This window comes from Carassius carassius, chromosome 9, assembly GCF_963082965.1.
Source record: "Carassius carassius chromosome 9, fCarCar2.1, whole genome shotgun sequence".
In the NCBI taxonomy this organism is placed as follows: Eukaryota; Metazoa; Chordata; class Actinopteri; order Cypriniformes; family Cyprinidae; genus Carassius; species Carassius carassius.
In genome coordinates this window covers 34,090,959-34,115,125 of record NC_081763.1, presented here as the reverse complement: position 1 = coordinate 34,115,125, position 24,167 = coordinate 34,090,959, and the positions used below count along the sequence as shown (strand labels likewise).

General features: G+C 37.8%; 2 protein-coding genes across 2 annotated transcripts; one reads left to right on the top strand and one right to left on the bottom strand.

Moving 5' to 3' along the window:
- Positions 1-301: 301 nt before the first annotated feature.
- Positions 302-4,441, bottom strand: LOC132149691 (ER lumen protein-retaining receptor 3). Its single transcript, XM_059559093.1, has 6 exons — positions 4,298-4,441; positions 4,031-4,188; positions 2,555-2,655; positions 1,434-1,592; positions 1,111-1,363; positions 302-539 (listed from the first exon to the last, which is right to left on the bottom strand). Exons 2-6 carry the CDS (start codon positions 4,119-4,121, stop codon positions 496-498), a joined length of 648 nt encoding a protein of 215 aa, XP_059415076.1. The 5' UTR covers positions 4,122-4,188; positions 4,298-4,441; the 3' UTR covers positions 302-495.
- Positions 4,442-10,699: 6,258 nt separating this feature from the next.
- Positions 10,700-18,366, top strand: LOC132149686 (ATP-sensitive inward rectifier potassium channel 12-like). Its single transcript, XM_059559087.1, has 2 exons — positions 10,700-10,838; positions 16,590-18,366. The coding sequence occupies exons 1-2, from the start codon at positions 10,816-10,818 to the stop codon at positions 18,019-18,021; spliced, it is 1,455 nt and encodes a 484-aa protein (XP_059415070.1). The 5' UTR covers positions 10,700-10,815; the 3' UTR covers positions 18,022-18,366.
- The last annotated feature ends 5,801 nt before the right edge of the window (positions 18,367-24,167 follow it).

Here is a 24,167-nt window from a genome sequence, read left to right as displayed (position 1 = left end):
CTGGACATGATTTAATAGTGAGTTATTAAAACCGCGATAATCAAACACGGTTTTAATGATAATTCATTTTTAAACGATATTACTAACCTTCAGCACATTTTATCACGGTTATCGATAAAACCGGTTATCGTCCCATCCCTAGTCTGTGGTCACTCTACAAAAAAAAAATCATGGACTATAGGATAAAAAAAAAAGACTGAGAATAAATGAGAAAAGCAAACTATGAAATACCGAATGTGGAGCGTTTCTCAAACTTACACACACACACACACACATTTATACATATAAACAAACACAGGCGTCCTCAAAACATTGTTTTTATGAACAAAAATACATTAAGGCATCAAAGACGAGATATGTCCAGCAGATCTGATCACTGTAAGGCACAATTACACCAGCCACATATGCAGCTCAAACACAAGAACTACAAGTGCGGCCGGTGATGATGTCACAACTGGGTGTGGCCTAACGGAGGGCGGGGTCTGATCCAACGACTCACACCGGCATCGGCAAACTCATCTTTCCACTTCCTCTCAGCACTGCAGACAGACAAATGGACAGATGGATAGATAGACGGAAGGTTGGATGGACAGACAGACAGAGACGAATAGGAAAGATAGACCAGACAGAACCAATGGACAGACGAACAAGTAGACAGATGGAGAGATGGATGGAAAGACAGACAGATTGATGGATGGATGAATGGACAGACAGACCAATGGATGGACAAACAGACAGATGTATAGACCAATGGACAGACATACAGTTGGACAAGTAGACAGATGAAAAGAATGGATAGACAGACAGATGGATGAGTGTATGGATGGATGGAATGGTGGATGGATGGACAGACAGATGGATAGACCAATGGACAGACAAACAGTTGGACAAGTAGACAGATAAACAGATAAAAGGATGGACAGATGGATGGACGGATAAACAGGCAAATGATAGACATAGATGGACGGACAGACAGACAGATGCATTGACAGACAGAGAGACAGACAGATAGATGGAAAAAAATATATTGATCAGTAAATCATCTTCTAATTCATCTCCTGATCATTTCATGAAAACTGAGATAAGATCAAAGTTGAGATGTCTGCTGACCTCTGGTGAAGTACAGATAGAAGAAATCACAGTAGAAGATGGTCTGGACGACGCCAGACACCACGGCGATCTGGTCGAAGAATCCCTCCACGTGATAGCGCCACACCCAGTTAGCGAGGTACAGCGCGCGGTACAGGCCCAGGAAGAACAGGTAGTGTGTGGTGATGGACTCGGCCTCGCCTGTCTTCGTGATCATGAAGAGCTGCGGCAAGATGGCCACCGACTCCAGATAGATGGAGAACGTCCACAGTATCTACACAAACACAGAGATCTGTCACGACAATGTCTCTTAACATCTACAGAGCTCCGTGTTGAGCTCTGACCTCCAGCGGCGTGAAGGCGTAGTTCTCCAGGAACGACAGACCGGCCACCGGCACCAGCAGGAACTCCACACGAAACGAGTCGCTCTCAGATTCGTACGAGTTCCTGAAGCGGAAGTAGATGAGGCTGACAGTGGCGTACGCCAGGACCAGATACACCACCTGAGAGACAGACAGATCACAATCACACATCTGTCTCACTGCTTTCATCCCCAGTCACTTTCCCTGGGATTCAAACCCACAACCTAGTGTTGCAAGCACCCTGTTCTACCAGTTGAGCAGCAGGAACATTGTTTGAGTGTTTGTTGTTTGGCAGCTTCAGCAAACTAGCTGTTGGTTTGTCATGCACATTTAATTTCAATGCATGAGTTCAAACAAATAAATACAGATTATTTCAGAGGATGGACTATAACAACAATTCAGTGCAAACATCTACTGAGCAATCACAACAGTTTCAAGATCAACTGAAATAAAAATCTACCAAAAAGTGTGCTCTGGTAAATCATAACTATGACATAAACTATGAGATACTAAGTCATATTTATGAGATAAAACACCATAATTATGCCATTAAAACAAACAATAATGAGACATCAAGGTAAAAGAAAGTCAATTATGATGTACAAAGTTTCAACTAACAAAAAGGTCATTATTATGAGATAAAATGTCGTAATTGACATACCAAGTAATAATTGTGAGATATTAAGTTGTATTATGTCATTATAAAAATAAATTATGGTTTCATAGTTTTTTTTATTTCATTTATCATTGAGCAGCATTACTTTATTTTCAGTTTCAACGTTTTAATCTCTTAATTATGGCAAAAAATAATTTAGATTAGTGTCTTATAATTTAGAATTTTTATCATAATTGTGATATTTTATCTCAGTGTTGACATTGTTTTTGTCATAATTATGGGTTTATCTCATAACTATGACTTAGTATGTGATAATTTAGACTTTTTATTTCATAAATATGAAAAAAATATATATTTGGTTTTAATTCAATTTAATTAATTTTATTTTTTATTATTATTTCATAATTATGACTTATGTAAATAATTATCTACCAAAGCAGAATTTTTTTTTTCTCATGTAGTCTAAATGGGCTTTCATGGTCTTTACCTTCATGATGGTGTTGTAGACAGAGATTAAGGATGTGAACAGGTCCAGATATCTGGTGGTGAAGACCAGTGCGAACAGCACCTGAGACTTGCCAGAAATACCTGAAACACACATAAAACAAACTTCAGAACAGAACACAACAGACTCATAAATGTCGAGAGATGATCTTGAGTTCCGCAAGGAACCCAAACAAGTCCTGAAGAACCTTAAAGTCACTGTATAGAGAGTTCTGAGGACTGTGTCTAAACACATTCTAAATGTTAGAAATGTACTGCTGAAACACATTACAAAGACTCTGAAGTATGAAGTATATATATATATGTATCATTCAAATGTGGCTGGGTGGTTAAAAACAAATGTTTTTTGTTGTTGTGTGACGAACACATATTTTAATATGGCTTTACACAGACTTTAAAGACAAACTTGGGTAGGTGGGTAACACAGGTGGTATCAGTTGCCACGTAAACACAATGAAAACACGTGAGCAAACGCGCAACATTACTATTTTTTATGTTTTTGAAAGAAGTTTCTTCTGCTCATCAAGCCTGCATTTATTTGATCAAAAATACAGAAAAAACAGTAATAATGTGAAATATTATTACAACTTAAAATAATAGTTTTCTATTTGAATATACTTAAAAAAAATATATATATATTCCTGTGATGCAAAGCTGAATTTTCAGCATCATTCCTCCAGCCTTCAGTGTCACATGTAACATCAGTCTATCACATGATCCTTTAGAAATCCTTCTAATATTCTAATTTATTATGAGTGTTGAAACAGTTCTGCTGTCTCATATATTTGATCAATAAAAGGTTAAAAAGAACTGCATTTCTTCAAAATAAAAAAAAATTATCAATTTAACACATCCTTGCTGAATAAAAGTATTGATTTTATTTAAAAAAAAGAAAGAAAAAAAATTACTGACGCCAAATTACTGACCAGTAGTGTATATTATTATTACAAAATATTTATATTTTAAAAACATAGCTTCTTTTTTTTTTTTTTACTTTTTATTCATCAAAGCATCCTAAGAAAGTATCACATGTTCTGAAAAAATATTAAGCAGCAGAACTGTTTCCAACTTTGATAATGAATCATCATATTAGAATGATTTCTAAAGGATCATGTGATAATGATCCTAAAAATTCAGCTTTGCATCACAGAAATAAATGATCATTTAAAGTATAATAAATTTAAAAACAATTATTTTAAATTGTAATAATATATCACAATATTGCATTTTTTTCTGTATTTTTGATCAAATAAATGCAGGCTTGATGAGCTGAAGAAACTTCTTTCAAAAACAAAAAATATTCATGTTTTAAACTTTTGGTCTGTACTGTATATATATATATATAAAGCTGCGCTCCGGTTCTACTTCACATTCCCGTTCTTTAATCACAGTAATACACAATAACAAACCGCATGAAATCTGTAATTGTGTTCAGTCTGGTCTGTGTTTCTGCATGTACCTGCGCATGATTTGGATCTCCAGATCTTCAGGAACAGAATAATGATGGCGACCAGATGACAAACATCTCCAGACAGTCGGAAGATATTCATGTTACTGTTCAGTAATCAGCGCTGGAATTAAAGAGTTGTGAAGCTGATCTCAGATCAGATGTTTGTCCTGCAGAAATAATGATGATAAATAAAGCGTACTATTTCTTTCTGCTGCTCAGCGAGTGCACATCATCCGGGTTTCAAGTACAAATTTCGTATTAATTTAATAGACATACCAAACAGAATCCGTGGAAATGTACTGCAACTCTCTGCTGATAAACACTGGACTGTGGGCTCGCGCCGCTGATCGGTGACGTGGCTGACGGTGCGCGCGACCAGGATCCGGGTTTTCTCGGTTACAAGGTATACAGCAAAAACTACTGGGCATGCGCACATCAATATAGCTTCATTTTTCCTCACACTGTACAACAATGATTACTATTTTTGCATTATCGTAAGAGGTAGGTTTAGGGTTGCGGTAGGTGTAGATGTTAATAAAACACAATCTAATATGAGGAAAATTAAATTTGTTGTTAGCTTCCGGTTTTTGCTGTATCCCTTTTGGCCACAACTGTTTCCTCAGGCCCTGTGGCGCGCGCATTTAAAGGGGAAACGCTTCAGCTTACAAAAAAAAGTGTGTCAAGTTGTGTATTGTGCACTCAAAATCGCCAATTTGATATTAAAATAAGTTACATGTCTGTTAGTGAATTTATGATAAAATTTCTACAGTTCCGCTTGAATGATTCAAAGACTCAAAGATTCATGTAGAAAAGCAGATTTCACTATCATTTAATCACCGCGCAAATTCAGGACTGAATCCTCAGTGTTCAGACTTTCAGATCATTCTTTGTATTATATTTTGGCTTACCAGTCTACTGTTTCTACCAAAACAGACGCAGAATGGTCTAGTTTGTGCAGATGCTCAAGTACATCTTTGTAGGTGTATTTTAGCTTGTCATGTTGTGACTTCAGACGGAAACCTGCACGGATCCGCTGCTTCGGCTTCATTCAAATAACACTTTATTCATCTCTCTCCTTCACTGAGGATGTAGATTTGATTGTCAAACAGTTTAATGTGAATAACGCAAAATATGGCATGTAAAGAAAAATCACTGAATATATACGAAATATAAACCTTATAGGCTACTTAAGAAATCAGAAATAAAAGCGCAACAGTGAATTATGTAGCAGTCAATACGTTTTATAAAAAAGTAATGCATTAGACGAGCAACAAAATAATGAATAAAAAGCGATACAGAAGAATACCATGAACTCTGTTTGAATGTCTGTAGCAGTATTTTTCCTCTAGAGGACAGTAAAACACCCTCAAATACTTATGGATGATTAATACACACACACTCAAAACATTCAGCACATGACACACGACACACTTACACAAACAGAGAAGCACATACACTCCAGATTATTAACAATGATTTAGTGAATTATGTCATGTAAAAACTACAAACATTGTAAAACTTGAAGAGTATTTCTAATGTTAAATGGGGGGAATAGTTAGAATTAACGTTAATTGTAATAATAATGATAATGATGAAGAGTTGATAACTAATAGCTAGGTCATATTCAATTGTTTGAGATAAAAGTGGATTATGAGCTTTATGTCATATTCAGCGAGGCGGCGCGTGCTGTTCATCCTTCAGTGTTTGTCACAGAATCGGGTTTATGTTCAGTCATTCAGGTCTTTCTAAACGGGTTTGAGTGAGTGTTGCGTGTAAACTCAGTGAGACAGAGGAAAGACTGCTAACCATTCGAGGTCAAATTAGGAAGTTTTATTTCTTACATAACTGCGGTATAGTGTGCAAAACAGCAGAAACTGAGAGTTTCCACACAACTGCGCGACAATCTACTGAACGAGTGGAGAGAGAGAGAGAGAGACAGAGAGAGAGAGAGGGAGAGATTCAGACAGACTGATATTTGATAATGGTAGAGAAAAACCTGGAAAACTGAGAGACGCAGGTCGTGGGAATTTATCAGGACACCACACACACACACACACACACACACACACGTCTGGTTTCGAATAATCACTCTGTTCTCTTTTCTCTCTCAAAGTTTTTTAAGACATGTTTGAGGAGCAGATGTGATCTGAAGGTTGTCTTCATATTCATAGAAATAATAAAGCAGAACTTAATGATTGACAGACAGAATATTCTTTCAAATGGAAAAAGTGTCGCGTTTTGTGTCATCTTCGGCTTTTTCTCTCATATGAAAGTGTTAATGCATTAAGTTTGTTTTTACCTATGTGCCCTTCACCCTTTGACCTCATGCTACCGCCATCGACCCCTGTGTGTATGCGTGTGTGTGTGTGTGTGTGCGCGCGCGCATTTGGTTTTGGGTCGCGTCCTGTTTGAGTCACAGAGGATCATCTGTCTGTCTCTCTAAGTGTCTGCATTGCCAGACAAAACAACAATTTATTAAAATTTTAGTTTATGATGTGCATCTATCTCTGTCATTTGAATTCTTCATTACTACTCCCGATTACGTCAAAATGACTACATTTGGCATACATCTAGCTTTGTTCGATACACACACACACACACACACACACACACACACACACAGTCTATGCGAAATTTCGCTGTCAGAAATGTATCTCTTGTGCATTAATAGAGTAACAGCATCATTTGTTTGTAATCCAGTTAAACATGGCCTCTCTCAGTGATAATGTCTCGTCTCGGTGTTTTCTCCCACACACTCCTCCTGTCACTCCACGGCTGTCACACGTTCACATCCCCACCTCCTCATCCAGGCCTCCACCGACGAAAATAAGAGCTCGCTCAGCAAAGTCTCCATAGAAACCCTGCCGTGGCCATTCTCCAATACCTAAAACAAGCCAGTAGGCCTGAAATACAGAGCTGAAGTCATAAACCAGCGTTCACGGACCTTCACTGTGGAAACGTGTGGTAAACCCGTCACATTCTGTGTTCGTTAACGCTCGGATACACGGGGATTTCCGTAAATTCTCCTCATGATGTTAATAAAAGTAGGTTAGCCTATTTATTGTCAACGACGGTTCCATGAAGAACCTCTAACATCCGTGGAATCTTTCCATTGCACAAAGGGTCCTTTATGGGGAATAAGGTTCTTAAAATGTTCTAGAAATGGTTATTTTAAGAACTGTTCTCTGAACATTGCAGGAGTACTTCTGTTATAGACTGTTGCTGTGAAAACTCCTGTGTTTTTAAAAGTGTGGTGGTGGTTTATATGGGTCATATTCGTATTGAACTGAAAACATAATTAATGTTCATGGAGTTATGAACACCCAGAGGAGACAGAAAGAGATGGAGGAGGAAGAGAGACTTTCCCTCTAGAACAGCAGAACATCTGGGACGCTGAGGAAAATGAAAAAGATTAAAAGTCTTGTCCCACAGATGGACAGAAGGAAAACAAAGATAATTCATCAGTGTCGATGAACACATGCGCCTTGATATCCGTCAGGTCTGGACTAATGTGGCCTGGATTTCACTTCACATCATTCTGAAGTGAATATAATCGCAGTGACATGCTCACATCTTTCTCCTCCACCTCCTCCGTTATCCGCCGGTCACCCACATGAGCGCGAGCCCGCGAGGACGAGGAGGAGAGCGCGCGCGCGCTCGTGCGCTCGGAGATTACCGCGTGAGTGAAGTCAAAGCGGAGAGATCGGAGGGATAGAAATACAAGAAAACACGAATTCCGAAAACAAGCCGCTGGTAATATCGTGTTAAAGACGGGTGTGTTCGGAGAATAGAAGAAAGAAAGAAATCAGGACGCGCGAACGGAGCGCGCGCTTACCACCAAAACACCAAGTGAGCGCGAGCAGAAGACAAATTCACCGGAAAAACCTTCACAGATTAGATATTTGCTTTGCTTTCATAAGGTGAGCAATTCTTCACATCTTCATTCATGTGTGTAGTAAATTGGTCTGATAATACAAATGTCTGAAGTTCTCTTGTCCCCTAGTTTATTTCCATACAACACTCATGAGGAATTATTTTACTATTTTATTTTATTTTACTAAATTATTTTTGATGATGTCGCTGCATATATTATAAAATGGGACCTATATTTGGTTAAACAATCTGCGTAGATTACGACAATATGCTAATTTGCCAATTATTATTATTATTATATTGTTGTAAAAAGGAGTCACGTAGAAACACAAATTACTATTATAAATTATAGCCCACTATATTTACGTTTCTTAACTTAACTAGGCTATATTTCTAACTTTCTATTGTAAAAGAATATGTCAGTATGCAGATTTAAAGGACTGACTTGCAGATCAAATCGATGGAGGATGAACAGATGAGGGGAGGATAGATGCAGAGAAAAGAAACATGATGTTGTAATGAAAAGAGATTATTCTCTGTTTGAGATCAAGCACTGATCCAGCATCATATTTTATGTCAGAGCCTCAATCTGCTGCAGTTAGAAGTAATTAAAAGTCTTCTGATGAGCTGTATATGTCAAAGTATCACAGTATTTCTGTGATATAATAAATTATCAAGAACAACACTTTTTTTTCTTTTTTGTGTGTATAAATGAACAAATAGTACAAATATGGTTCAAACTGTCAAAAGTTGGTGTAAAAAGTCTAACGACTTACCCAAAACATACAATGCTGTTATTTCAGCCAATATACCAATCTACAGAGGCCACAAAAAGTGTCTGAATACCGAAATCACGCTTATGTCAATTATATAATTTATTGTAAAGAAACATGCACCAACTATATATATAATCAGAAGGTTGTTGGTTTGAAATGCTATAACATTGGATGTCAAGATTGTGTTAATGTGAGTTCTTCTGACATATCTTAGCAAAGCAAATTAAGAACTTCATAATTTATCTAGCAAAGAATAGACACACACACACACACACACACACACACACACCGACGGACGTCTCAGATTACAGCGCAGGATCTTCAGGGCTCATTTCTCTGGATCTGCATCATATCACTGTTAAAAATGAGAGATGAAGAGATTATTCAGATATAATTTACTGGATTAGGAATAAAGAAAGACACGTCTCTCTCTCTCTCTCTCTCTCTCTCTCTCTCTCTCTCTCACACACACACACACACACACACACACACACAGGTGATCAGGGATTAAGTGTGTGTGTGTTTATGTTGTGTAACAAACTTCATTTTGATTGTAAAGAGCAGTTATTGAGTCACATGAATCTGACCTCTTGACATCTGCATCTCCCACAATCCCACTCTCTCCTCAAACTATTTAATGTCATTTAAATTGACATTTCATAACAAGAAATACTAATCTTTTCAAACAGTAGCTTAGAGGACGTGTGTGTGTGTGTGTGTGTGTGTGTGTGTGTGTGTGTGTGTGTGTGTGTGATTGATATCTGTGATGAGACCATGATAATGAGAAACTAAAACTGCCCTTTAGATATAATCAGATCAGTTCACTGCATTTACAGTGTCATGAAGAAACATAATACACAATAAACACACAACCTACAAAATGTACAAGTACAATCTAAAAACGTGTAGAGTCTAACATCTTTTTGAGTTAGCTTCCAATTAAAATAGTTTACTCAACAAACAACACCTTTTTTTTTTTTTTAGCACAAATAGAGTTTTAATACAAGTTGATTACTCAAAATAAAGTTTATCCAAATTGGTTCAACATAATTCAGTCATAAATGAACTTGGAACCAGTTAATCTGATCTATTTCAGATTAAATCAGCATCTAATGTATACATGGCAAGTTGTCAAATGTAACTTATTTAGCGTGTAAATGTGAGCAGTAAGATTGTCACACTAGCTCTACTCTTCAACACAATGGTAAAAACTTTAACCCAACCTTACACAAACTCTTTTAAATATCAAACATAACAGCTTTAATACTAACAGGTCTTTCCATTCACTAAAACACATTAAATAACTTAATAATAATCTAGTTCTATGCAAAGCATGCTGGGAACTAGAAATACAATAGACATTTTTTAAATATAGCAAAATAATTTAATTAAGTTACTACAACTTACAAATTCCATACAGACATTTCAGGTTAAATTACACACACTTTTACGATAATGTAATGATCAACATTATGTCAACAGAACTAAAACTAAGTTTGCAGCTTCTGTTTGAATTAAATGCACGATTGGAAGATGAAAATAAAATCAAATTATTTTATTAAGTTGTTTTGCCATCCAGATTAGAAGTCATCAACCACTGCACATATTTACTCAGTTAAACATGAGTATTTTTATTCAAATCATTTTAAAATAAAATTGGAAACTATTTTTTATTTAAAAAAATAACTATACTTTTATTTATTTATTCCACATATTCTGTCATTTAAATGTACAGGTGTTCAGATTAAATATTTAAATAATTTGAAGCCACTGTATATCTAAACATAAATGTTATATGCATCTATATCTAAAAACATAAGTGTATAGAGCTGAACATTTAGAGAACATGCAGATCAGTGGTGGCTGCTAGCCTACATCTGAATGTGTGTGTGTGTGTGTGTGTGTGTGTGTGTGTGAGGGCTATTTTAACAGCTGCTATGACCCAGATCCCAGCATCCAAACCAGAACACAAATATAGTTTCTGTGCATCATCCTGAACTTTCAGCACAGCATCTTGACTCTTGTACCGTAGATCCAGGTGTGTTAGGATGCCAATCCCCAATCTTTCCAGTTAAACGGAGATCACTGTTCTGTCGTGTCACTGGAGAAGCAGCGCACACACACAAGCTGAAGATCGAGTACAGCATGGGAGCCAACAGAGCCAGCAGGTAAGAGCAGAACGTGTGGGAGCATTCATGTTTATGGGTCAAAATAATGCACAAAAATATGCTTAGCTTACGCAGTTTTGAGTATTTATAATATTATAAAACTCATTTGGATGAGTCAGTATATGTGATGTAATTTGTGTGTCTTGTTCTGATTAAATAATTTCATTTTTCCAAGGACATTTGTCTTGGTCTCAAAAAGCTTTTTGTTCAGACAAAGTCAAAAGTTTCCTTTGTTTGTTTGGTTCCCAAAGTTCAGAAAGAAAGTCGTACAGGTTTGAAATGACATAAGGGAGAGTAAATAATGACAGAATGATCCGTTTGGGTTAAATATCCATTTAAGTGCTAAAATCTGTAGAAGAAATGGTAAATTGCTGGCAAATGTAGAACTACAGGGTTCACCTCAAGGTTTGTGGTCATCTTCTCAGCTGGTCTGTGAATCAGTCTGAACTCTCGGAGTCAAATAATGAGTGTTTAATGTTGCTTCTCTAAAACAAGACCAATTAAAGAGGATGAGGCTTACTCTTTAGGCAAGACTATGTGCTATTTTGCTTCCTTATATGTTTCAGATTAGTGGAAAGAAATCATCCAAAATACACATCTATATTCTCAAGGATTTAACTGAGTGTGTTGTTCATATATAACTCACAACCCTTTATATAAGTGTTTATTCCGAAAAAAAACATGGCTTTTTTTTTCTCTCTCTGGCTGTTAACAATATTTTCTGATTTATGGAGTGATAAAAAGAAAAAACCCAAATCCCCAAAACTCTAATATGTCAGCAAAATCAAACAATAGTTTTGAATCTGGTGTTATCCAATTTTCAGATTTGTTTTATTATAAATATATGCAAACCTTTAACAAGATTATGCCCAATCTGAATATTTAACTTGCATATTTGAATATTTTAACCTTATTCACCTGTAATGTATTTTCTGAAATGATGACTGAGATTAGGAAAAATCTTAAAATAATAAACTTCTTGCCAAAGTTTTATCCATTTTTTTCAACAACCACCGATTTTAACACTTCTTTTGTTCAAAACAATAGAAGCAGTAACAGATGCTTGAAAATAGTGTTTCATGTGAAGTTTCACTGGCTCAGACACATTTACTCGCTCATGTGCTCCGCCAAACATCAGCAGGTGACTGAGAGCCAGTGACACTGGCAGACTGTTTATTTATTTGGTTATTAGTGTGTGTGTGTGTGTGTGTGTGTGAAAGAGAGAGAGAGCGAGCGAGCTCAGGTTATAATCCCTAAACCTTCACTGACCGCAATCCTGATATGGCTAAATGACTGGCCTTCCCTCAAAATCCCAGATGAGGGGCAGGTAATGCACACCTGAGGCCCTCGTACCTTCACACACAAAACTCTGAAGAGAGTGACAGGGAAACAATGAGAAACACACAGTCCTGATCCCACTGATAGGTTTGGGAGGTTCATCAGGACAGTTTCTGCAGAGAGATGCATTAGTGACTCATGGTTTATCTGGAGCGAGTGTTTGTCCTTTAGACCGGTCACTGAGAGAACAAATGCTCCAATCAGATTACAGCACTTCAACCTGTCCTCCAGAAGCTCCAAAAACCCACATTTTCACACCTTTATTTATTCATATGATGCTTTACATAATACAGCTAATTTCAAAGCAGCTACACAGAAATGAAAAGGCAAATAACAGAGTAGCAAAATTAATCAATTATGAAACTATTTCAAATTATGCTGTAAAGCATCTCTACACTACACATCTCTACACAAAATAATTGTCATTTTAACTGTAACATTTTGTAAAAAGCTCAACAAAAAAACAGGTAATAGGTTAATAGTAAGTTCTCATACTACATACAGGGGGAAAAGTAAAAAAATAGCAAATCAATGTATAATTTAGTCAAAAACTGTAAACTGATATACCCAGAATTCCCTGCATTATACTCCACATTTGAAAGTATTTTGTTTAAACAATCATGTTTTTTGTTATCAGTTATGTAAATTTTGGCTTTAATTTACATCTGCTGTTTAATTAAAGTTTATTGCATTATTTAAGTATCATGTGTGTTACCATAATGGTGTTTGTGTTTGCATGAATGACTCTATATATTAGTATATACTCCGCTTGTGGCGAAGCTACTTGTTATGAACTTTGATTCTTCATGTGCCTTTATCTTTTACTACCTGCATTATTATGGTAGTTGTCAGTATGTTAAAGGTACAAAACAGATTTTAATAGCAGTGTGTGTTCTTGGATTCACTAGTTTGCATTAAAATTTTCTTGTTGATTATTTTGTAAAACTATAGATTTTTTTTGTTGTTGTTGTTATTTTTACAGTGTAAAGAAATCAATATTGTCATTTTTTTTAGATCAAGTATGTCAATTATGTCAATCAAGGATATTAATATTATCTACCATCATGGACAAAAGTTGTGGCAGTGACATAAATTATGTGTTTTGCAAAGTTTGTTGCTTCAGCTGTTGTATTCACATTGTTTCTAGATTATTGTTTAGAGTGATCAGATGCATTTTAAATAATTGCTAAAAGCTTCTTGGGCCAAAAAAAACTAACTCTTCACGAAAAAAGGAGGAGTCAACTACAGAACATCGTCTCCTCCTGAGGAGTCAGCAACAGAACACTGTTTCCTCCTGAGGTGTCAGCTACAGAACACTGTTTCCTCCTGAGGTGTCAGCTACAGAACAGGAGCATCTCCTCCTGAGGAGTCAGCTACAGAACAGGAGCATCTCCTCCTGAGGAGTCAGCTACAGAACACGTCTCCTCCTGAGGTGTCAGCTACAGAACAGGACCGTCTCCTCCTGAGGTGTCAGCTACAGAACAGGAGCATCTCCTCCTGAGGAGTCAGCTACAGAACAGGAGCATCTCCTCCTGAGGAGTCAGCTACAGAACACGTCTCCTCCTGAGGTGTCAGCTACAGAACAGGACCGTCTCCTCCTGAGGTGTCAGCTACAGAACAGGAGCATCTCCTCCTGAGGAGTCAGCTACAGAACACGTCTCCTCCTGAGGTGTCAGCTACAGAACAGGAGCATCTCCTCCTGAGGTGTCAGCTACAGAACACGTCTCCTCCTGAGGTGTCAGCTAAAGAACAGGACCGTCTCCTACTGAGGTGTCAGCTACAGAACAAATCTCCTCCTTAGGTGTCAACTACAGAACAGGACCGTCTCCTCCTGAGGTGTCAGCTACAGAACAGAACCGTCTCCGCCTGAGGTGTCAGCTACAGAACACATCTCCTCCTGAGGTGTCAGCTACAGAACAGAACCGTCTCCTCCTGAGGAGTCAGCTACAGAGCACGACCGTCTCCTCCTGAGGTGTCAGCTACAGAACACTTCTTCGCCTGAGGTGTCAGCTACAGAACACTTCTCCTGAGGTGTCAGCTTCAGAAAAGGACTGTCTCCTCCTGAGGTGCCAGCTACAGAACAGGACTGTCTCCTCCTTAGGTGTCAGCTACATAACACTTCTTCTCCTGAGATGTCAGCTACAGAACACTTCTTCTCCTGAGGCGTCTGCTACAGAACACATCTCCTCCTGAGGTGTCAGCTACATAACAGGACTGTCTACTCCTGAGGAGTCAGCTACAGAACACCGTTTCCTCCTGAGGTGTCAGCCACAAAACAGGACTGTCTCCTCCTGAGGAGTCAGCTACAGAACAGAACAGAACAGGACTGTCTCCTCCTGAGGTGCCAGCTACAGAACAGGACTGTCTCCTCCTTAGGTGTCAGCTACATAACACTTCTTCTCCTGAGATGTCAGCTACAGAACACTTCTTCTCCTGAGGCGTCTGCTACAGAACACATCTCCTCCTGAGGTGTCAGCTACATAACAGGACTGTCTACTCCTGAGGAGTCAGCTACAGAACACCGTTTCCTCCTGAGGTGTCAGCCACAAAACAGGACTGTCTCCTCCTGAGGAGTCAGCTACAGAACAGAACAGAACAGGACCGTCTCCTCCTGAGGAGTCAGCTACAGAACAGGACTGTCTCCTCCTCAGGTGTCAGCTACATAACACTTCTTCTCCTGAGATGTCAACTACAGAACACTTCTTCTCCTGAGGCGTCAGCTACAGAACAGGACTGTCTACTCCTGAGGAGTCAGCTACAGAACACCGTTTCCTCCTGAGGTGTCAGCCACAAAACAGGACTGTCTCCTCCTTAGGTGTCAGCTACAGAACAGGACCGTCTCCTCCTGAGGAACCAGCTACAGAACATCGTTTCCTCCTGAGGAGTCAGCTACAGAACAGAACAGGACCGTCTCCTCCTGAGGAGTCAGCTACAGAACAGGACCGTCTCCAGTGTCAGCTACAGAACAGGACCGTCTCCTCCTGATGAGTCAGCTACAAAACAGGACCGTTTCCTCCTGAGGAGTCAGCTACAGAACAAGACTGGCTCCTCCTGATGAGTCAGCTATGAAACAGGACCGTTTCCGCCTGAGGAGTCAGCTACAGAACAGGACCGTCTCCGGAGTCAGCTACAGAACACGTCTCCTCCTGATGAGTCAGCTATGAAACAGGACCGTTTCCTCCTGAGGAGTCAGCTACAGAACAGGACCGTCTCCGGAGTCAGCTACAGAACAGTACCATTTCCTCCTGAGAAATCAACTACAGAACACATCTCTTCCTGATGAGTCAGCTACAGAAAATCAGTCTCTTCCTGAGAAGTTAGCTACAGAACAGAACAGGACTGTCTCCTCCTGAGGTGTCAGCTACAGAACAGGACCGTGTCCACCTGAGGAGCCAGCTACAGAACATTGTATCCTCTTGAGAAGCCAGCTACCTAATATAACAGAATCATCTCCTCCTGAGGAGTCAGCTACAGAACAGGACCGTCTCCTCCTGACGAGCCAGCTACAGAACACTGTATCCTCTTGAGAAGCCAGCTACTGAATATAACAGGATCGTCTCCTCCTGAGGAGTCAGCTACAGAACAGGACCGTCTCCTCCTGGGAAGTCATTTACAGAATCCTGTCTCCAGCAGTGCAGAACTTGCTCAGGAATGGCAGCAGGTTGGTGTCAGAGAATCTGTACACACAGTGAGGCCAAGACTTTTGGACAATGGTCTGGTGTCAAAAAGGGTAGCAAAGAAACCACCTCTCTCCAAGAATAACGTCAAGGACAGACTGAAATTCTGCAGGAAGTACAAGGATTGGACAGCAGCAGACTAGTGCAAAGTTAACTGTGGTCAGTCCTCAAAAGGCGAGTGGACAAGCAGAAGCCCACAAATGATGAGCAACTCCAAGAACTAATAAGACAAGAATGGATCGCCATCAGTCAGGATTTGGCCCAGAAGCTAATAATCCAGCATGACTGAAGTGAATTTTAGAGGTTATGAAGAACAAGGGTCAAGACTGTAAATACTGACTCCATTTTTTTGCCAATAAAAGCCTTTAAAACGTGTGATAAGCTTATCATTGCAAAACACAAAATTTATGTCACTGTATGTATGTGTGTGTATATATATATATATATATATATATATATATATATATATATATAATAAAAATATAAAAGCACATGGAAATAAAATGAAAACTGAAAATGTTTGCATTAAAGCCATTTCACAATATTAAAGCTAAAATTGAAATAGTAAAATTCAAAGTAAATTACAAAAAAAACTAAAATTATAATGAAAACTAAAAAAGTGAATTAAATATATTAAAATTTATTCAGCTCAATGTTCATTCAATTCATGTTTAGAAAAAAAAGAAGCTTACTGAAGACATGTTTTCTGACCAGACACTCTTCTGTTGTCTCTCAGGTACAGCATTGTTTCTCCTGATGAGGAGGGACTGAAGATCTCCACCCTCGGCCTCTACAACGGCCACTGCTCTGGACGGCTTCACTCCCCTGGAGCAGAGGTGGGTCCGAACATGGCATCAGCGCTGATGAGGACCGGCTACAATGGGAAGATCTCCACATCAGGCCAAGGCCAGCTACGCTCCCGCTTCGTCAAGAAGAACGGCCAGTGCAACGTGGTCTTCGCCAACATGGACGACAAGCCATGGCGGTACCTGGCGGACATCTTCACCACATGCGTGGACATCCGTTGGCGTTACCTGCTGATGGTCTTCTGCTCCACCTTCCTGCTGTCCTGGCTCGTGTTTGGCCTGATCTTCTACAGCATATCTTTAGTGCACGGAGACTTCGACAAAGATCGCGGAAGCAGCGGAAGGCCATGGAAACCGTGTTTGCTGCATGTCGAGGGTTTTGTCGGTGCATTCCTGTTCTCAATCGAGACCCAAACCACGATTGGTTATGGCTGGCGCTGCGTGACCGAAGAGTGTCCAGTAGCTATCTTAACGGTGGTGGTGCAATCCATCGTTGGGTGCATCATTGACTCTTTCATGATTGGCACCATTATGGCCAAAATGGCACGTCCGAAGAAGCGAAACCAAACCTTGATGTTTTCGCATAATGCAGTGATTGCACTGCGAGATGGAAAGCTGTGTTTAATGTGGCGTGTTGGGAACCTTCGGCGGAGCCACATTGTTGAAGCCCACGTCCGCGCGCAGCTCATCCGCCCCTACATGACGGCGGAGGGTGAGTTCATCCCGCTGGAACAGATGGATTTGAACGTGGGCTACGACGACGGTACAGATCGCCTCTTCCTGGTGTCGCCGCTAGTAATCGTGCATGAAATCGACGAGGACTCCCCGCTGTGGGGAATGAGCCGCGTGGATCTCGAGTCTGATGATTTCGAGATTGTAGTGATCCTGGAGGGAATGGTGGAGGCGACAGCAATGACCACACAAACGCGTAGCTCGTACCTTTCCCACGAGATCCTATGGGGTCACCGCTTCGAGCCGGTCATCTTCGAGGACCGTGACCGCTACCAGGTCGACTACACACACTTCCACAAGACCTATGAGGTTCGCTCAACGCCCACTTGCAGCGCTAAGGAGTTGAGCGAACTGACCGGACACCGTTCATCTGGGACGTCCCGCTCCGTGACGCCATCTCAGACGCTTCTCCCACCGCACTCGCCCAGTGCCTTCTGCTACGAGAACGAGGTGGCGCTGTGCTGCGGAGAGGACGACGAGGACCGGAAAATGTTCCAGGATTCGGCCACAATGACCTCCGGAAACAACATGCTCTGTGTATTAGACATGGACAATCAGATCGGGTTTGACATCCTGCAGACTGCCATCCCAGTCCACCCCATGACTTATAAGAGCGAATCGGAGATATGACGTTCTCACATGTACATCCATTTATTTAAACACATTTATTTATACAGAAATGGATAGTTAAACACATATTTAAGTTGATTATTTGAATGTATTCTACTTAACGCAATTAATTTATATAAATAAAACTAAATATAATATAATGCATTTATTTATATAAAGGTATTATGTAAATATATTGCACTTGAATAGTTTATATAAATATACATTTTTGTAGTAATATGTTTATAAATATTTCAATACATTTATAAAAATACATATTCAACTACGTAACTATACAAGTACATTTTTTCAAATGTATAATTTACATATTAATATAAAAGCACACTTATTTATAAATAATGTATATATATATATATATCATATAATTATAATACACCTGATTAATTTATTTGCATAAATAAATATAATTTGCTAGTAATAGATATGTATATAAATAATAAATATATTCAATTATATAAAATGCATTATATTAATTTAAATACATTTATTAAAAATAAATACATATACATTTATATAAATAGTAATTTAAAAGTCATAAATGTACTCATGTATAAAACTATGTTATAAAGCAACCAAATAATTCACTATAAATAAATATACTAATATAAGTAATGCTTTTGTATATAAAGAATACATGTATTTAAATAAATGTATGTTAATTTACATACATTTACTATATTTACGTGAATAAATACATCTATCTATTATGTAATTATGAATAAATCGCCTTGCCTGCATTGGTTTTGTACTTTGCTCATCGCAGTCTTCCCAAAGAAGGAAGTGGGTGTGTTTGGCCTCAAGGAACACTGACACTAAAGGTCGTGACCTCATGTCATGCCACATAAATGGTCATTGATGAGGCCTGCGGTGGAGATTAAATGCATCCTCAGTGAAAATAAGACTAAGATGCCAAGAAGACTGAAACTACTGAAGCACTAATAACTTCACCAAAGGAGCCGAGCTCAGGAAGGACTGATGTTTCTCTCTGTTCATGTGTACAGTTACTGTAAATATGATAAAAACCTGTCAGATTCTGTTCAAAAGATGAGTTTTGAAAACTTGAATACAAAAGCAATAGTAATTAGAGTAATATTAAATCATTTAAATTTGAGTAGAATTTTTTTCGCAGCTCTGTTATTTAATGAATTATTTTGATGTTTTGAGGGATGGAAAGATGAAATCTTAGAAAACTGTTTAAGATTTATATCCATCCTGGTGAAAATCTCAGTGGTTCATCAAAATAGTTTTAGGAATTTATGTTTGAAACAATGCCAGCTTTCCAGTGTTAAAAATGTGATTCTTTTCAAGATATAGAGAAAGCATGATTAAATCTGAAATCTACAGAAGCCCATTTATGTTATGGAATAAAAAATATAAGATAATTGCTACTTTTCACAATTCATACTTTATTTTTTACAAATCTGAAAAAAAATAAAATAAATTGGGTAAAATAAATATTAATAATTATATATATATATATATATATATATATATAATAAATTAAATTCTATGATTTTTGTCCTCGCAAGATTATATATTTTACAATTTTGTTTTTTTCCACCACAGAATAAAATTTTAAAAATGTAAATTTTCATAGAATTCCAAATGTTTTTCTCAGAATTCCAAGTTTATATCTATCAAATCTGAGTTTAAAATCTTGCACATCACACTTTTTCCTGGTAATTCTGTGTTAATATCTCAGTCCAGAATTTGTTTCTCACAATTCAGACTTAGTTAAAATCTCGCAATTCTGACTTTATAATAAAATAAAAAGTGTTAATTGTGATATAAGTCAAATGTTTTATTCTGCGCTGGAAACAGGCTTCCATATAGAATACTGCACCTAATGCAGTCTTAAGCAGCTGATTCTGGGTCTTCTCAGATTCAGTTTGACAGGTTGCACATCATTATTATAATGCTGTTGAGTGGCTTTGTGTTGGACTCCTCCAGCATTTAAAAGGGATGAGGTTTCAAGCCATTTGGTGATGTGTGTTTGTGGAAAGAAAAGCACTTTGACTCTTGAAATGTACTGTGAAACTCGGACAGATGATGCAGTGATATAAACTGATGTAATGAGTTACAAACGTCTTTAATGTATAAACTAGAGATCAATAGCAATGTTCATTTTCGTTATGTTCATCACTGGTTCCCCCAGACTTTCCTCCCATCGTACTCGTCTCGGGACGGTTCTGGGCGAACCTGATGTGTGTGAATATAAAGCTGCTGCATGATGGGAAACTTTTCAAAGCTGGTTTTATTGTACTCTTCCCATTTGAAAATATTCCAGACGACGTTCAGATGGAGAAACTTTACTTGAAAGCGTCAGAACTGAACTGAAATGCACTTTATCTTGTTGTGTTGCACCTTAATAAATCTTTCTGCTGCACTATGTTTGGATGTCTAAGCCCATATTAAACACACAAGCTGTGACTAACTCTACATGACCTTGTGCTTCAGTAAATCATTTGACTTAACCTTGATTCCTGAGACAAACACACAGAGGAAAAATGACTGAATACAACTGCACAGATGTTTGATAAATATACTAGTTATTTGAATAAAGACTGAACAATACAGATTTAGAGTCATAGCTTCTGCAGATACACATTTGACACACTTCTGATGAAAGCATGACTGATGACTTGCAGTTCTGTGATCTCTCCAGCAGATGGAGCACAACACCAGCATGTACACACAAGCAGCACACTAAACCGACACAAGGGCGCCCTCAGCTGCGCACTGACGCATTCAAGAATACTAATAACAACTCAAATATAATATTTAAGACATTTTAATTAAACAAAATAAATGACCAAATTATATTTGCACATTTAAACGTTTACAGAGAATAAAAATGATTTTAAATAAAACAAATATATTGGCACATTTTAAAAGGTTATAGGGATACAAAAATGTGAGTGTATAAACTCTCTTTAAATGAGCTCGCACTGACCGAATCAGGCAAGACACTCAAGCATAAACCGGTTCCGGTCCCGGTTCCGCGTCATCATTCAGCACAGAATAAGATGATCTCACGAGCACTGCACGTCATCAGCCGTCAGTCATTCGCTCAGTCCGGTGTTCACCACGTCCGGTTCCTGCTCTGTGATGAAGATAAACCGCGGGGTTAAGACCTCCAAACCAGAGCTGCACGACAGTCATCGATCACTTCGAAAAAAAAAAATAGTCTAATTTTAGGATACACTGTTAAAACACTGAACAAAGCCTTAAACATGAGGTCATCCAAGTAGCCTATCATTTATCGCCAAATTTAAATAAATCTCATTTGCAATTAGTCAAGTGGACACATGAAAGCTTTTCCCGACGATATTTCAGCTTTATATTTAGTTTAAGATTAAAAAGGAAAAAGTACGCTATGGTTCTGTTCTATTTTGAGTTTACGCACATGTCCTTGAACTTTAAAGCGCAACGCGTAAATTAAAACGTGCGAAAAACCAAGAGCACAGTTCTTCATTTCAACACGATATAGTTTCTCTCGAAGTTCTGAAGGTTCTTCAGTGACGCTGATAGAACGTTCGTTCAAACTCGCCTCGTCACTAATGTTCTCGAACCAAAACATGGCCTGAGTGCAGCCATCGTTCATGGAATATTCTATCTCTGAAATGTTTTAGTTGAAGGTTCTATTATTATTATTATTATTTTATGTTTTTATTTTTTTAATGCTTGTTTGAAAATGTTCAGAACATTCAGAAGATTCAAAAGTAACAGTTATATGTTTTCAGTATAGAACGTTGTTCGTACAACCAGGAAAATGTTGAAAAAAATGACGTTTTGAATGTTCAATAAACATTCGGAAATTATGTTTGTAACCTGCTTCCACTAATTAACCACCTCATATCAGCTGATCTATCAGTGGTGTGATCATGTCAGACAGCAGCAGCAGAGGGAGACACAGACACATGAAGAAGAAGAACAACAGCAACACATGAAACAGCCACTGTTTACTAGTCTGAAGAACTAGCTTGACCTTTATATATATATATATATATATATATATATATATATATATATATATATAAAGGTCATTATATATAATATATAAATGTCTCAAAAAAGGGGGGGGGGGGATAGATCACTAATTTGTAATATTAGTCTAATCAGGTCATGCAACCGACTGCTGACCTTTGACCTCAAGGGTCAGAGTAAAAGTTCAAAGACAACAACATTTCTTCATTTTTTTCTTCATGTCAAATGTAAAACCCTTTCGTAAAACAAAAGCCTGTTTCTTAATGAGATCAGACGCAGGAAGTGACATCGTCTGACTGTCTGTGAAAGTTATTTCAACTTGAATTATATTAAACTAACTTTATAAACTGAGTTGAACATTGTATAACACAAAAATAAAGCTGAATACTGGTCAAATTAATTCAATGATTAAAATTATTGAAAATACAAAAAAACAAACAAAAAAAAACTAACAAACATGTAATGTCATTGATCACATTTTATTTTCAGGAGAAAGTCTCTCATTGAGGTGTTCCTGTGGCTCAGTGGTAGAGCACTGCATTAGCAGCGTAAAAGGTTGTGGGTTCAATTCCCAGGGAACACACATACTGATAAGGATTAAAAAAGGATAACCTGAATGCACTGGAAGTTGCTTTGGATAAAAGAGTCTGGTAAATGATAAATGCAATAAAATAACACTGTATCTAATTAAGCAAGTTATATATATATATATATATATATATATGTAACGTTTTAGATAATTAACTATAATAATTCTGCAGCCAGTTTAATTCTGATAAAAAAAAAAACTAAGACAGGAACTAAACTAAACTTCTAAGCTGAAGTAGGTGGAAGTTTTCCACAGTGTAAAGTTGAAGTGACCAAAGCAGATTTCAGCACAAACACAGTGTCATGGATGAAGCTCTGAGAGAGAGAGAGATGTGTGTGCACCAGGCCTGAGGCAGACACTCAGTACACACACACACAGAGAGAGAGAGGAGAGATGAAACTGATAGTGCTGTATTGTGTGGTCAGTAACAGAGGCTCATTGTCAGTTCACTGCCCCCTGCGCTGCTCATTATGAGCCGTCCCTCGCTCAGCCTCCATCTATCCTCACAAACACTGCTTCCTGTCGCACTTCATCTCTCTCGCTATGAAATACAGAGAACATCTACACTCATTTCACTTCATAAGTTTAATATGACTAAATCAATCTGTTGATTTCATTCAAGTAAAAGCATTAAATACCGTCCTGCTGAGTTTAATTGTGAGCCAGCAGCGCCTCCTGCCTGCAAACCACTGCACTGCAGATGCTTTTACAGAAACAGAGGAATAAAACTACCAAAACTCATTTAACTTAAACTTAACTCATCTTAGCTAAAGTTTGCAACACTGACCAGTGCTATTGTGATCGTTTTTATTACTAATTTGAATCAGGTTTTATCCTTATGTTTTCTGTTTCATTTTAATTTGTGTTTAAGTTGTATTCAGTTAAAGTTTTTATAAAGTTTATTATTAGTAGTATTAGCATTATTGTGTGTTTTCTACAGGAAAAACACTGCTAAAATGCTTCAGTAAAAACCTGCTAATTACAAATCTGTCAACATAAGTCAAAGTTATGGTTTTTGAAAGTAAGAATTGTGCATCTTTTTTAATAACTTATTTAACATAACATTTTAAATAGGGCATTTAGCTGATTTGTACATATTATATATATTTACCACAGCTGCCATTTTTGCTGTAAACTGAACAGGTTATTATACAGAACTGATGAATGATCCTCATTCTCTAGTTCATACAGTTCTTATTTCAGTTTCAGTTTTAGTTAATACATCAAGTTAAACTGAATTAAAATGAGAAATGTTGCAGAAATGGTTTTAGTTTTAGTTAACTAGAAATATCTGCCAATGAGGTCAAAAATAAACTTGTTTTCTCTGAATTAAGAAGATTTTTCTGACCGCATTGACAGATAATTCAAACTTCCTTCATTTTAATTAATTTCTCAGAAAACAAGACTCCTTTTTTTAAAGTCATTTTGCGTGTCTTGATTTAAGACACTTTAGACATTTGGAGCCTGAAGACAAACCAGAGACACTGAGGAAGAACACAGCTTTAGCAGTTAGAGTAGATTTAGTCAGAGTTAAACATCAGTAACATCGACCTGATGCTGAAGTGAAGCC

Bases quoted from the DNA above. Each gene is read 5' to 3' on its own strand.
- LOC132149691 (XM_059559093.1), bottom strand. From the start codon at position 4,121: ATGAATATCTTCCGACTGTCTGGAGATGTTTGTCATCTGGTCGCCATC. The intron at 2,656-4,030 runs GTACATGCAGAA...TGTGTGTTTCAG, and splicing joins GAGATCCAAATCATGCGCAG to GTATTTCTGGCAAGTCTCAG. The intron at 1,364-1,433 runs GTCAGAGCTCAA...GTGTTTGTGTAG, and splicing joins ACGCCTTCACGCCGCTGGAG to ATACTGTGGACGTTCTCCAT.
- LOC132149686 (XM_059559087.1), top strand. From the start codon at position 10,816: ATGGGAGCCAACAGAGCCAGCAG. The intron at 10,839-16,589 runs GTAAGAGCAGAA...GTTGTCTCTCAG, and splicing joins GGAGCCAACAGAGCCAGCAG to GTACAGCATTGTTTCTCCTG.